General features: G+C 39.4%; 1 protein-coding gene and 1 long non-coding RNA gene across 2 annotated transcripts in view; one reads left to right on the forward strand and one right to left on the reverse strand.

Moving 5' to 3' along the window:
• Window positions 1-15,946, reverse strand: part of LOC139792943 (dynein axonemal heavy chain 5-like) — a 158,560-nt gene that overhangs the window by 15,269 nt on the left and 127,345 nt on the right. Inside the window, exons 73-74 of the mRNA XM_071736920.1 lie at window positions 14,649-14,837; window positions 5,548-5,680 (exon numbers count right to left, since the gene is read on the reverse strand). Coding sequence (XP_071593021.1) covers window positions 5,548-5,680; window positions 14,649-14,837 — 322 coding nt within the window. The remainder of the gene's footprint in view (window positions 1-5,547; window positions 5,681-14,648; window positions 14,838-15,946) is intronic.
• Window positions 8,106-13,291, forward strand: LOC139792947 (uncharacterized). The gene is made up of 3 exons (XR_011724443.1): window positions 8,106-8,342; window positions 8,828-9,022; window positions 11,502-13,291. It is a non-coding gene; the product is annotated as an uncharacterized lncRNA (long non-coding RNA).

Below are 15,946 nucleotides of genomic sequence, written 5' to 3' on the forward strand. Positions count from 1 at the left end.
TGAGACGGCAGCTGTGCCCCTGCAGCCCATGGAGGAGCGCGGTGGAGCAGTCCCTGAAGGACCACGGTGAGGTAAATGTGGATTTGTAGCCCCTGAAGTGTCACAGGTGGGCAGACGAGAAGCAGCAGCCTGTGCGGGATCACAGAGAGGGTCAGATGTGGATCTGCATCCATGCAGGACCCCGTGCCAGGGGAGGTGACTGCTCCCGCAGCAGCCGCGACTCTGTGTGCAGCCCAGGCTGGAGCAGTCTGTGCCTGAGGGACTGCACCTGTGGGAGGGACTCATGTCGGAGGGGTTGTGAAGGACTCTCTGCCATGAGAGGGACCCCGCGTTGGAGCAGGGGAAGGCTGTGAGGAGTCCTCCTCCTGAGGAGGAAGGAGCGGCAGAAACACCGTGTGGGGAACTGACCCTAAACCCCCCATGCCACTCCCCTGTGCCCTGAGGGGGAGGCAGCAGGGAAGGGATCCGGGACCGGCAGGAAGGGAGGGCTGGGGGGCAGGTGTTAAGATGCTGTTTTCTCTTTCTCCTTGTAGTTTAAATTATTTTTCTTTCTTCCCAAGTTGAAGCTATCTGGTTTTTGCCTGTTACAGTAACTGGGGAGTGAGAACCTCCCTGTCCTTGTCTCTATTAAGGAGCCTTTGGGTGAATTTTCTCCTCCCTGCCCCTCAGTGGGGGTGTGGGTGAGCAAGCAGAAGCCTGGTTGGTACCGGCTGGGCCTAAACCCTGACAAACATGAACATGGTATCAAACATCTGTGTGGGCAAAAGGAGGGCAAATGCGAAAGTCCCATCTCTCCATAGTAATATCCTTGTTCCTGATACTGTCATTCCAAAAGGTTGGATTGCCCTCTCATTCAGTGTAGGATAACAGTAATCAGTGATTTGTTTTTCCAAGTCGTGGCATGTAGGTTATGTGTGGTGTGCCTTACATGCATGAAAATATGCTATCTTTGTAACATGAGGAGTGCCATTTTGTAGCTGCAGTGGAAAGTTTGCTTAACAGGCTGGCAGAGGCTTAATGCCATGATGACTTCTCACACAGATATTGGTATTTATTCCACTACTTTTGCTTCCTCCATGGGTCTTACAGCTCCCCTGTTAGTACCTGCCATGCAAGTGCTAAGAAAAATGTAAGGAACAAAAACTCTGGGGCCGTAGAAATGAGTCTTGACGCATTACAAGTCATGTAAAAGCTTTTAGAAGGATCGCTGTATTCTCAGGAAATATGTTAACAGAAAAAGGACTTCTCTCTCCAAACTCTGCAAGTACTGCATAAATAGCAGTGGGAGTTCTGTGATCATGTGACACATGTATGACATGGAAGGATAAAAAAATCCAAGGTTTCTTATATGGCCTTCATTCATTCATGAAGTAGGCAGTTCCAAAGGATTAGCTTGAAAACACCAAGCTATAAGGAACATGGAAAAAAAAATGCCAGGAGGATCAGCATTTGCTTCCTTAATGACAAGCCTTAAACCACAATGCTGAGTAGGTTAAAAACAATAACCAGGAAATAAAACCAAATTTAAAGCTTTACTTATTTCCATTGTCAAGGATTCAATATTCACTTTCAGTGCTAGTACAATACTTCACTTCTGAGATTCATGGGAGCCACTCAATGGGGACTAGGGATAACTCCCACAGGATCTCTCTTCTCACTTTTTTCACATATAAAACACACAGCAGGGAGACACATCATCAAAACATTTACCACTCCTCCTACGTCAGTGCATGGAGACATAAAGAGAAACCCACCCCCATCTCCTAGACAGGGAGTTCCCCTATTCATTTAGTTCCCCTCTACTCAAACAAACTCTAAGAGACTGGGAATAACTGAATGGGTCATTAGATTTACTGCATACAAAGACACTATCTTCATTAATGGGAGAGGGGGTTTGAAGGGCCTACTGTCCAACAAATAGCTAAGGTATTAGTATTCTGGGCCAGAGGTATCTATGCTCCCATGTAAGGAACATAAGACATGTATGCAGAAACTCCATAGTGTGTATACTGCCCTACAAAGAATATGGTCACCATCTGGCAGGGGTTTGAGCTCTGATGTTCATAACCCATTAGGATCTGGAGTTTTGGTTCAAGCTCTATGTCTTCAAGCTCCTCAGATGAAGAGAGGAGAAAACAGCTCTTCCCTTGTCTCTAAAATATTTGAAACATAGCCTCTGTTTGGGTCACTTGAGAGGATAAACATCAGTGCTGTTTTCTGATTTATGTGGAGCTCTGTATTATAGCAACTCTGAAATAAATTCTAGGCAATCAATAAGTAATTATAACAGAACTAATGGCTGGTACATAACTGAGAGTACAAAGTGCAGCTACAATGTAATTATTACAATTTGGTCCAAAAAAACTACCCCTCAGGCAGTAAAGTTCAATGGTGGGTATGCAGGCTTGTGGGGCATGGCTACTAACAAACATGTTTGACACATGCTGAGCATCCTCACCCCTCTCAAAAGCTGAGTGCTGCTTAATCTGCCCTCTGGCTAGAAGGACAAAACTGGCTCTGCTAATACCCTCATGTTCAGCTGTGCAAGGACTCTCTCCAAGGAGGGCTTTGCATTACCTCAAATATAACTCAATGAGCAAAAATAAAATGAAAAGGTCCATCTACTCACAACCAATCTGCAGAATCAAATTTTCAGATCTCCTTTCACAAAGCTACATGACACAATGTGAAGATGCCTTATATCCTTAAACACAAAACCTGTTTAAAAATTTAGATCTGCTATAAGCAGGTACTCAGGCATTGACAGGTTCATGAAGCCAGAGCCAGATACATCACCCGGGCAGATACCAAAACTTATATGAGCTCTTAGAGCAGACAGATTATTTTACCTCATTTAAAGAAAAAGAAGCACCTCAGATGATCTGAGATTGGAATTGTCTAGTTTTGGGGAAGAAAATAGCATGAGTGAGTTTGGGGTTTTCCCTTTTGCTGAGGCAAGAGAGAGTGCTGGCAAGAGAGAGTGCTTACAGTTCTTTCTTTCCCCTAATTAATGGTTTGCCATATGCACTTGATGTATTGTGAATATGCCAGAAGCCATTAATCATTATTGTTAACTATGCATCCAATTTTGTTTTCAGAGCAATTTTTCACTGTATTTAGCTTGCCTATCCCTAAGAAAATTATAATGTTTTAGAGGATTGCACAAAAGTTACAGCATTAACTTGATTAAACACCTGGTACAGGACTGTGCCCACTGTGGAACTGAATACTAAGTACAAATAAATTATATTACTCATCCACCCCTCTGCAGAATATTTTACATTTCGAGACTTTAAATATATCTGTCACAATCAAGGAAAGATTAATACTTTCTAGGATGGAAAGCATTATTTTAATTTACTTGAAAAGGGACCCTATGCACATATAAAAGGATATATTCAGCTCAGTACTGAAACAGAGGAACATTGTGTCTTTCAGCTTGATCTTGCACGGGTTATTACAGGATATGGAAGCTAATTAGCCTTGGGCACATTTATGAACATCTTTCCTAGATTCAGATTATAGACATGATGTTTCTGAAGCATGCATTTATGCCTCAGTGTATCAGACAAATGATGGAAAAAAATCCTTTTTGACTCCTACATAACAAAAATACAAATTAAAAGAATCTGCCTTAATGTAAGACTTATTGTCAAAAGACTGGAAAACACCAGTATGACAGATCACAATACTGCCATCACCTATATGAGAAAGGACTAATTTTGAGACAGTCTTACCTTCTCCCTGTGGGCACAGTTTCCTGTATCATATGTTTTCTGCCTCTCTGCTGGAGAACAGCAGATTTGAGCGAGATCTTAACCAGTGGAACTGACCTGTTCCTGCATCATTTTCATTTATTGTTAATTCAAGAATCTTCGCTGAGGAACAGTATATTTTCCTTTCTGGGTATTTCAACCCTTCCAGATTTTGCAGAATGGGAAGTGCAAACAAAAGGCATCATCAACCCTTCTTTTTTCTCACTCCCTTTCTGATGAAATTTTCCATCAGTTTGTATTCTTTCAGTCACTTGTACTCTTGATTTATTTTAACTACATTCACCATGGCTCACTTTCAGTCAAATATAAATATTCTGAGAGATATGGAGGGCTGTTGCCTACCTCCTGTGATGGCTGAAAGAGGAACCCCAACACTCTCTTTTGGCTGGCACTCCCACTCACTCCAGTTTCCATTTAGAGACATCAGGTTTGGTATAAGCAGTGTCACAAACATTTCAAAACTCACCTTAAATTAGAGTCTTTACCACCTGGCCTCCTGAGTGCCCTGTCGCTCAATTACTTAGCAGAAACACTTCTACCTTGTTCTATTTCATTATGTCTCAGCTTAATTTCATGAACTACTCTGGCACACAATCCGTGGACCTAAGCATGCAATTCAGCTCCTCTGAGCTCTGTAGAGATCCTAGAGAGAATCACAAAAGTGTAGAAGTGCTGTGAGACATGAACTGCAATACTGGAGCCCGTGCATACAGAATAAATTAAGACTGAGTGTCCTTGGAGTTGCAGTCAGGAGGCTTTAAGGGCTAGAATTATTTGCCACATGGTAAAGAGAGAGAAAAACCAGAAAAACTGAGGGAGAAAGGACAAAAGAGAAAGAGGTAATGTCCTGGTTTGGGCCAGGATAAAGGTGATTTTCTGTCTTGTGCTTTTGCTTTCAGCTAAGTCTCCTGTAAGTAGTTGCACTTGCTGAAATTAACAGCAAGTTTCTCAGTCAGTGTGTGCTTCTAGGACTGATAACACTCAATGTTTATAGTTACAGCCAGAGACTGGTGTGCAGAGCCAAGGACACTGCTCAGCTCTGAGGAACATTTTACCCTCAAGAAGGAATAAAGAGGTCTCACCTGCAGCCCTCCTTTGGGGAGGAACGGACAAGATAGATGCCAGAATTGACCAAACAGAGTATTCCATCCCATATACGTCATCCTCAGTATAAATTTGAGGGATCACGAGGGCCAAGCCAGATTTCCTACTTCCAGCTTCCGGCTGCCTGCCCTTCCTGCTTTTCCTGCTTCCATTCCTTCACCCCGGCACCCTGGAAGGATCCCGTCCGTTCCTCTGCCTGTGGTCCTGATCCGTGCCAGCCCATATCTGTGTGTTCCTGCCTCCAGTTCCCAACTGCTGCCGACTCCAGGAGTCCAGCCTGGACTTTCCCAGGGCTGCCCTGCAGCCTTGGTGGTGACGTGAGAGCTACTGGGGGAAAGGGGGGAGGAATGTGGTATCCCTTTTCTTGTATATTTGTATATATTTAGTAATTTTTCCTATTTATCATTCCTGTTTCATTAAAGTTGTGTAGTTTAGTTTCCAACCCATAAGGCTCTCTCCCTTATTCTCTCTCCTTTCTTTACCAGGGAGGAGAGAGAGATTAATAGAGAGCATCTGTCACTCGGTTTAATCGCCGGGCCAGTGTTAAACCGTGACAGGTAAAAAAGAAGGAAAGGAGGATAAGTATTTATTTATATATACAGTATAATCAACTGTTAGTAATAAAGACTGCATGCTAATTAGTATGATTTTGAGTGTTGTAACTTACCATCAATAGCCAGTTTGAGATCAGTGAGGGTAGTTCGAACTCGGGATATAACGTGTTGCATGCGGTCAATTTCTTGGCGGAGAAATATGTTCATGGGTTGAATAGCTCCCATCTTTTGAAGCTGGGCTTTCACCTAAACAAGAATAGTGCCATGATTATAAAATTGAATCTCATCTTCCCTATGCAATAGTTTCTTGAGAGCAAAAGGCTGTTTTTTCAATCGTTTCGCATAATTCCTAAGAAACTTTTATTTAACATTCAAGGGCCATTCAAGCCCTGTGGCAACTGTAAGATTTAGCACACTGTGACTCATTAGCTTACCAAAAGGAGCTTCTCCATCATTCTGAGGAGGGAAAGTTCCTTCTTTTTGAAGGGACACGGCAGTTCTTAGGCTGCAGGGCCTTAGACCTTAAAAAAACACCCCATACCACATGCAATACAAAAGCGTGTTTGATGGTAACCTTATCGTATTTCCAAATTGTGCAAGGCAAACTTTCTCACCTCTTCTTGCCCTGCTGAGCTGAAATAAGGCTACAAATAGAGTTTGACTTAACGAGCACAATGAAATATAAAAGCTGCTACTTCCAATAGAGCATGGCTCAGTTGTAAGACAAGGTGGTCACGGATGCATTACTAGGGAAGCAAGATTGCCAGGAATAATACAGATGCCACAGAATTCTGCTACACAGTTACGTGCCCTATTTTGTAGGGCAAACTTTTGATCCTCTTAATTCTTAACGATAAGTTTTACTTGTATTCAACAGAGAACATTCTCAAAATTGCACTAGTTGTCTGATACTTAAGGACATATCACAGCAACCATAGCAAAAGAATTCTCCATCTCACTTTAGCATATGATGCATGTACAAAATGCTTCAGATATACACTGTATGTTCCATGTATATTAAAGATCACTGTATATGAGAGTGCAGGAGAGAGGATTTAGGGGCACCTGCAGAAATCACGGTGCCTATAGTTCACATAGTACCAGAATTACTGATTTTTAAGAGCAGCACAAGTGCTTTTCCCCGTGATGACTCAGCTTTCAGAAAGATGATGGCCTTCTGTCCACACTCACTAAATACTCAGTCACTTGCATCATCTTTCAGACTAAAGCAGTCTGAACCCTGACCTTTGCTATAGTCACTCCTTCCCTCTGCAGGTGAAATTCTTCAAGGGACCTCTGGAACCAAAAAGATATCTCAAAAAATAAAATGAGATTCCCAAATCTAGATACCTCTAAGGCCACTAAACACAAGACACTGGAACAGGATTCCCAGGGAGGTTGTGGATGTCCAGTTCCTGGAAGTGTTCAAGGCCAGGTTGGATGGGGCCTTGAGCAACCTGGTCTGGTGGGAGCTGTCCCTGCCTATAGCAGGAGGGTTACAACTCGATGACCTTTAAGTTCCCTTCCAACTGAAACCATTCTATGATTCTATGATTAATTTATCAGGAAAGAGCTGCCCTGTAGGATCAGTTTGCTGAAATAATTTAAGAGCATATTTTGAGCTTATTAACAAAATATGAAGAAAGAGATAGAAAGCCTATTCTGTCAAAGAGAAAATTATAATTGGAATCCCATTGAAGCCAAGTAGAAGCCACAAGATTTGATATAATGGATGCAATTTTATGATGGCCAGAAGACCACTTAAGATTGCTTTCTCCATCTCCAGATACATACCTCATTGTACACATTACTATGCACAGTGTACATTATATACACATAGTAAGCATTACTAAAGACCTGACTATTACACTGCATAGCAGGTTTCTGAAAGATTAATATGGTATAGTAGTTGAGTAGTTATAATAGCTAGTATAAATGAGTAAATGCTTTGACAATTTTCAGTTCTCAAGGTTCAACTCCAAACCAGATAAAGTGCTCTTTTTCAGTGGTATGTGCTATTCTCCTTGGGACACAGTTATCAGCAAGGTTATTAATCATATTTTAATCACAAGGACCCCTGAGTCTGTCAGACAGAATGTCCAAGAAATAGGTGCCAGCCAATTATGTTAATGCTTTGCACTGTGACAGTTCATTTTACAGACAGAGTTAATGTGTTTCTTCCTGTAAAAGAAAAAGCACTACTAAAATCTGCTATCATGAGACTGGAACTAACAGAGTAAACTCTTTTTTTTATGATTTATGCAATGAAGCCTTCTGATTTTCTCATAAAAAGTCCAGGGAAAGCCTCTGCTTCCTGAAAATTTCACAGGAACTGATAATTCTCCCTCTTGCCAAAAAGAGAAAAAAAAAGTTGGATCTTTTATTCCCCAGAATATGTAAAAGTCTCCTGTATGCCACTATTAAGAAAGGAATTATACAGAATTTTGCCCATGCATTTTATCTTTTAAATAAAGAATACACTTTTTTCTGTTCTATGAAGCGTATGTTGCTTTTAGGGATCATTTAGAGGAAGAATTTCTCCCATTAGAGGAAAAAATGTATGAAAGCTGATTTTAAAGGGGTTATTTCCATTTCTAAAATATGACGTACTGATAACTATACAAATTGTTAAACTAACAAATTCTCAGTATTTAAACAGTCTTCTGATTTTTTTTTGATGTTCCTTCAAAAACAGGTGCAAATGTTTTCAATAATGCAGCAATTTCTTTATCCATCCTAGATATGTTCAAAGCACTCAGCCTGGAGCACCAAGCATAACCACATATGACAACTGAGGAAAAATACATACTGTACTACTATATTGAACACAAATCAATCCTGACCTGCAGGAAGATTTAGTAGGTGTAACATAGAACCTTTCCTGGAAGTCTTGCTGTTAAGACATAAGGTATGATTGACTGGTTTTGTATTAGAATTCCTATCAAGCAATCAGCTTACTTGCTTACAGTACTGTATTTATTATGACATAAAGAGATGGATACCAACTAACAGGAAAAAAAATTCAATAACAAACCTCACTAACTAAAATAGCCTTTCTGAGATTAATATTGTAATTCTGTAAAGCCCACTTACAACCTCTCCTTTTTACTAAGCAAACAGCTGTCATCTAACATGACATGATGTGAATCATCCTAAGATGATTTAGGAAAGGAACAACTATAATGATAATCTTAATAGTTGCATCTACACAATTTTACAATCTCTACTGTGTCAAAATCCTCTATGCACATTTCTTAGCTGCTCTAAGGTCACCAACTCCTCTGTCACCACGTACTTTATAGAAGTTCAGCAGAAAGGCAGTTGCTTATCACTCTCAGTAAATGCTATTATTTTCACTTACACTTGGTCAGTTGCTATGCTGTTTATCAGCAGAAATGGGAAGTCCATCATTCTGTAAGAGGTCTGAATAACAATGACAAGGTCAAGGTGTGTCCAAGCCTAAGCTTAGACTCTTTTCAAGTGATGCCAAAGACCAGTTCCCTGTTGTATACAAGGAAGTGAGCAGTGAAACATATAGAAAATAGGGGAATCTCTAGAGCTGAGTGACCACCATGTCTAATGGGGTTGGTAAGTAGACCAGAGACACCATACAAAAGCTTCCACATGAGTGTTTCAGTTCAGACTTTTTTTCTTTGTTTGTTTTGATAGCAAAAAGCCTGCACTGAAAAGTAGACTCCAGGCACACAAACTGTCTAGACTTCAAATTAAACTAACTCAAAAGGTATGCTTCAGGGAGTGTAAAGTACTCCAACCACTAATGAGCTTTCAGCCTACAGGCCCAGGCTAGGCTTAGACCAAAGAAAATTTCCCAATAAGACATCTAATGCAGTCCTGGGATCCTCTTATGAACTTCTGTTGCCATGTAACACTTGCTAATACAGGTATAGCCTTAGAAGAGGATAAGGCAAAAGCAATACAACAAAAAAATATTTAAGGAAAAAAACCCAATATTGCTACTTGGTTTGGAAGGCAACCTCCAGTAAAGTGCAGTATCTTTGGCATTTCTCCATGTCTATTGCCTAGCAAGATGTTTTTCAAGATGCAAGGATTATTTTCATGATAAACCTCTGTGTGTGACAGGCTTGACACTTAATCTTGTATCTGTCTTCACGCCCATGGACTGACTCGACCTAATCATTTTACCACTTATCTCTGTTATGCGTGAGGCAAGACCTAGAAGCAAAAGGGGTCATGAAAGCAGAATTCTTACTCTGCCTCTAGCTTTGGAGTAAGAAAAATGAATACAGTTTTTGGTCACAAGGAAGGTTTATTTTACTCTTCTATCACCCGTGTCAAACTGCAGTCTGATAAAGCATGCAAAGGTGACTTGTTTTGTTTCTAGTCTTTTGGGTGGACATTGAGTCAGTTATTGTATCAGTGAGAAAAAATGTTTTAAGAACACAGCAACAAAAGAACAAGAATATATCATGGCGTAAAATGGTTGTCCTGTTTTGAAAGATGTCCATTCTGAATTCATTGTCAAAGGCTAATTATTGAGAAATGAAGGCTTCAGTGTGACAGCCCAAAATTTTTCTGGATTCACAGAGTATCAAGAGAAAGTGAAACCCAGAGCAAATAATTGGTTTGGATACCATCTGTCCTTAACCAATCTGTTGAGGTTTTAACTCAAAGCAAATTCACTCCACACTTTCTAAAGGGAGCCACAAGATAAAAGGTAAAGATAAAAGATAAAAAGATAAAATAGGCATCAACTCTTTTCCCTGAAAATATTTGCTTTTAATTACCTTCATTTGTTTCCTTATTTTTTTATACTTTTTCTCCAGTGACAATATCTCATAACTGGATTCCCAAAGACTGTCATGTTGTGGCCTTACTGGAGGACAAAATTCTTATAAAAGTGAACACAAGCTGGACTGCTTGGACCAATGAATGTTTTTCTTTTTATCTTCTTACCCAATGAGACGTGCATAGGAACTCTTTTTGACACATTCCCTTAGTCACTTACAGTTCAGTATATTAGTTTCATTTGTTTCAAGATTTTTTTGAGTAATCAGCAAGTAGTAAAGAGCTAAATATAGGTAATAATGTTGACTTAAATTGACAAACAACAGAACTCATTCCCTTTTTGTTCAGACACCACAGGAAGTCATTACATAACCCGTTTCACTTCTTATACTTGCAAGCTTAATTTCATTTGCTTATTATATTCTAGCTTCTGCTAAATTCTGTTTTTTTCCTCAGAGAATATCTAAACTCTCCCTTCTTTTCTGCTCTAACTAATGAAATTTTTGGTTAGATGTCAGTGAACAAAATCTTTCCTTTTGGTATTTCAGACATTTTTTTTTCTCAGTTTATGCAAACTTTCACTAAAAAATGTAGTGTTCTTACAGCTTACTCATGCCACCTCCACCCTTTCACGGAGGCTCCAGAAAAGCAGAGCTTCAGTTCAGAGGAGAAACACATTTGATGCAGATTTTTTGCTTACTGTGTTGAGCCAGCCACACTGCTGGTACATAAACAACTGCAGCAAAGAGGTGGAACAGGGCACTAATGGCAGAAAAATGAATCATGCAGAATCACAGTTGGAAAAGACCTCTGAGATTATGTTGTCCAGAAAAAAACAAACCAATCATCCAATCAAAACCACCCCCCCCAGAAAATCAAAACCCACCATCCTAATGCAGCATGTCCTGAAATGCCTCATCTACATGATTTTTTAATACCCACAGGGATGGTGACTCCATCACCTCCCTGGGCAGCCTATTCCAGTGCCTGACTACTCTTTCAGTAAAGAAATTCTTCCTCATATCTAGACTAAACCTTCTGTGGCACAACTTGAGGCCACTTCCTCTAGGCCTATCATTATTTACTTGAGAGAAGAGGCCAACACTCACCTTTCTACAACCTCTTTTCAGGTAGCTGTAGGGAGTGATGAGGTCTCCCCTTCTCCCCTCAGCCTCCTTTTCTCCAAACAAACAAACCCAATTCCCTCTGCCTCTCCTCAGAGAAGTTGCTCTCTAGACCCTTCACCATCTTGGTTGCCTTTCTCTGAACTCACTCCAGCAGCTCAATGATTTTCTTGTAGGGAGGAGCCCAGACCTGAACACAGGACTCAAGGTGCAGCCTCACCAGTGCTGAGTACAGGGGCACCATCACTTCCCTTCTCCTGCTGCCCACACTATTCCTGATACAGGCCTGAAAGTACCCTCCAACAAGGAAAACACTGGTAAAGACCCAAGTGAGTTCTCATGTCTAGAGAATGAGAGAAAGGGTAAATCCACAAGGCAAAATGAAGAAGGACATGCTGCAGAATCAGGAACTGCAAGAAATAATGCCAAATCCCATAACACTGCAGAAGTGAAATCTGAAGTTGTAGTGCCACTGCTGCAGCCAAAGAGATAAATGGAGAAACGTTGCTTATTGTTACCAATAATAAACTGTTGGGAAATGACCCAGAGCATGTTCTGTAAATACTCAGAGAAAAGAGATTACAACCACGATACAGAAACAAAGTGTAACTTGTAGATGGTTCTATGGAAAAGTACCATCCTATCCATCAGTAATGTGGACTGAACAAACAGCACATATATAGAGCGTTGTGATTTGTTGAATGACAAATGAAATTCACAGATCAAGATATGCAGAGTATGAAAAACCTAGAAATCATCAGGAAGAGGTGGCATCTACACTTATTGTTGAGAGAATGAAACAAACTAACATCCTGAGTTCAGACTACATTTCCAAGAAACACAGAGGGAAAAAGTAGATCCAACAGGACATCCTGTGCCCCTAAGAATGAAGCAAAGCAGTGGGCAGGGGGAATAGTAAGCTGATGCTGAAGTATTAAAACCTAATACTGGCTTGTCCTGTACAAGTATGAATCTCCTTACTTGAATCACAAGAAAACAGCTGCCAACAAATTGAAGCAAAAAAGGTTCCCTTGAAGCTCAAAGATGTTGGAGAAGTGGCAAAGAAGCGAAGAACTATCTAATTGTGTGCATCATTATAAAGATGATTGCTTATAAGAAAATTAAAGCTTTGCATGCATGATTGGCAGATCATGAGAAAAGATAATAGCTTGTCATACTACTGGATGATGAGAGTGGAACAGTGATAAAAACAATTGGTGGCGATTTTTTATACAGTCATATGGAAAAGATTGTATTGTACCCAAATGCAATAGTAAAATAGAGACAAGTTAAGACTGCAGGGTGGAAATTCCAAAATAAACTCTCCAGACTCTTTGTCCTTAATTACAGCACTGACTCCATAATTGGCTGTCTCCAAAGCTAAGACACTCAAGAAAGTGACTGAAAAAGGGAAGGCTACTTACTATATTTGTGGGTTTTGTGCATAACCTGAGTGAATAAACCAAGAAGGAATGAGAATGGATGAGACCAAGATTAAGCAGAAGAAATGCTAGAGAAAAATATTATTTGTTCAAACCATTTAGAAGTGAATTTTGGGTTATAGAAGTGTGTGTGCATTTTACAAGACTAAAAGTCACTGCACAAATTTCCCAGAGGTAAAATCTGAGGGCAAGCATATCCTCTATTTACAATAAAATGTCCACAGTATTGATATCTTCTAAGTATTAGGAATTCTTCAGGAGGAAAAAAGTTGGCAGTTTAACAAGAGAATTAAGAACTACTCCTTTAGGGGATTTAGCGAATATATTGAAAAAGAAAGCTCAATACACATATTACATATGTGGCAAAATCATATATGCTAGCCAGGCATCCAGCATTCTATTGCAATTGCAAATTGAAAAAAAAAAATTCTAATTAGCTGAATAAAACTAGAAGAAACTAGTTCCATAAAAAAGCTTTTACTCTGATAGGAAGGATAAAGTAAAAGGGCTGAGAACAATCCAGGTTGTAGATTATAGGTGTAAATCTAAGGTGTAAACTATCAAATTTATTAAACTACTAACTAAGTGTTAATAATAATAATTATACTTACTATATTTCCTTTCACTTGGTAATTCTAATATATATATATTTACTATAGATTATTATGTGAACACTAGAAAACTGGCTCAATGCCTAATCAAACTCTACAAATCAATTCTTTATATCCTATCACTGTGAATCACTCAATAAGCAGGTGACAAAGAAACACACAAACAGGGCTGGATTAACTTATTAACCATAAGGGGAAAGCTACTGGGAGCTCTCATAAAAAAAGAGATTTCAGACTGTAAGTAACTTAGCAAGAGAGGGATGAAAAGAGGAGACATTAAGAATTACCAAGGCTCCAAGACTGCTGGTTGTAACCTAAATAGACATTCTAAATTGACCAGAGAGAAAAATAAAGTATAACAACAAGTTGCAATACTGCATATGGTGCAGTCTCCAAGCTTGGACAGCAGCCAGGGAAAAAAAAAAAAAAAACCAAAACCAAACACTATCAGTGCAAAACAGAATTGTAAATAATAAAATCATGGAAATGAGGGGTTTTCAATAGTTACTGTTAATGAAATGCATGCTCCCATTTACAAAGCGTGCAAGTGTGCTTTATTTTCGATTTTTCCATTTAATGAGACAGTTAATCAAATATGCAAGAAAAGATCAACAAATATATCTGTTATGGCTCAAAGTCAAAAAAATCTGGGGCATGAAAAGTCAGTGATAAAATCCATTATTCATAATGGCATTGTCATAATAAGAGTAGGTAAACTGAAAGTTGTAACCACTGTAAGATCCCTGAATGTTCAGAAGGAAGCACCATGTTATTCTCTAAGCTATTAAGGAGGGAAAGAACTTTCTGAAATCTTTAATGTCTCTTTTGAGTTAAGGTGACTAATTAAGTGGACTATGGTCCACTACTGGCCCCAAAAGAGCCCTGTGGAGCACCACTTGTGACGATCCACCAGATATATTTAATTCCATTCACCACAACTCTTTGGGCCCAGACATTCAGCCAGTTTTTTACCCAGTGAAGTGTACACCCACCCAAGCCATGTGCAGCCAGTTTCTCCAGGAGAATGATGTGAGAAACTGTGGAAGGCTTCACTAAAATCTAGGTAGACAATATTCACAGCCTTTACCTCATCCACTAGGAAGGTGGAATTGAATTCTATTATTATCTTAAATAATAAAGGAAAACAGACTTATAAAACACGTATTTTAAGAGCTTTTTAAAACATATGCCACTTAAATTTCAGAAGCACAATGAAACTCATAAAACATATGCATACATAAGACATCTGTATCTATAAAGCAGCACATACCTCATGAGGGTTATAATCTGGAGGTAACTTCTGTAGCATCTCATCAGCAAGACGCTGCACCACTGCTTCTCGGGTTTCTCCCCTTCCAGTGCTGCTGTCTTTGGGCTGGATGCTCACTATTGTGCTTAATGTCTCATTAGCCAGGTTAGTCTGGTAAGTTATATCTGCATTAGGATGAAGTCCGAATACCTTACAGTAAAAAAGTAAAAAAAAAAAAAAAATGAAATTAACAATTTTCCTTCTAAAATTCTATCAGTGAAAAAATGCATGAAAATGGATAAATATGGAAGAAAGTCCCGACCTCTGTAAAACAATAGATATGAATAGGTCAGTGGAATCCTCAGCCAGATTTAATTGGCTAAGGACCAAGTTCAAGTTACATCACTACTGCATATGCAACCATGTTTTCATTCATATAAATAGGTTTGGTTTGGTTTTTTAACTGATCTTCTGATTATCTTCATACAGCACATATCTTGTGGAATGCTATCAGGGGGTACAAACTGATTATTTGTCACTGGGTCAGACTAGAGCTTGTTGGAAACATGTCATATGTGGACACTGAGCCCTTACCACTGTTTTTCAGTCTCCACAGATCTATTGCTGTTGTACCAGCTCAAGTAGATACCTCTAATAATAAGACCAGTTACCGTTTTTAACACCTTTTGTTTTACCCAATCTCAGGCTTAAGGCATGCAGTACAGTGAAGAAAAAACTGACCATATTCCAAGAAGAGATTTTATGCCTGGTTACATATTCAGGATATTTTACGGTTTAGCTATTTTTGTGTTAAGTCTCCCACTCCTTACCTCCTCTCCTTCTGAAATTGAATTATTTAATTTAAGATACTGCTATCATAAAATTACTGCAAAGCTGCCCTTTGTCTGAATGATAATAGCTTTCCCAGAAACTTCCACTGAAATATCAGTAAGTCTGTAATTGTCAGGTTGACAGTTGCAGCCCTTCTACAGGAGGAATTCTACTGTGGCTTATTTTACAGCCCCTCATTAAATTATAGCTCTTAACTATCCCTTACAAGCTTTGAACCACTGATCCAGCAATGAGGAAGGCTTGCTCTCAAACTGAGCAGCAAAGCCAAACAATCTTCCATTTCTCATTTTCATGTTTTTGGGTTTTTTTTTTCTTTTTATCTGACATTAGAATTGGTATATTACAAGAAGCCACTTCTAGTAGCCAATATTTACATACTCTGAGGACAGAATAAAAAGGATCATATGTAATACTTTTCTGCTTGCAAATCTAGAATCTCCAAGATAAGCAGTATAAGTGGCTGCATC

This window comes from Heliangelus exortis, chromosome 2 (genome assembly GCF_036169615.1).
Source record: "Heliangelus exortis chromosome 2, bHelExo1.hap1, whole genome shotgun sequence".
Taxonomy (NCBI): Eukaryota; Metazoa; Chordata; class Aves; order Apodiformes; family Trochilidae; genus Heliangelus; species Heliangelus exortis.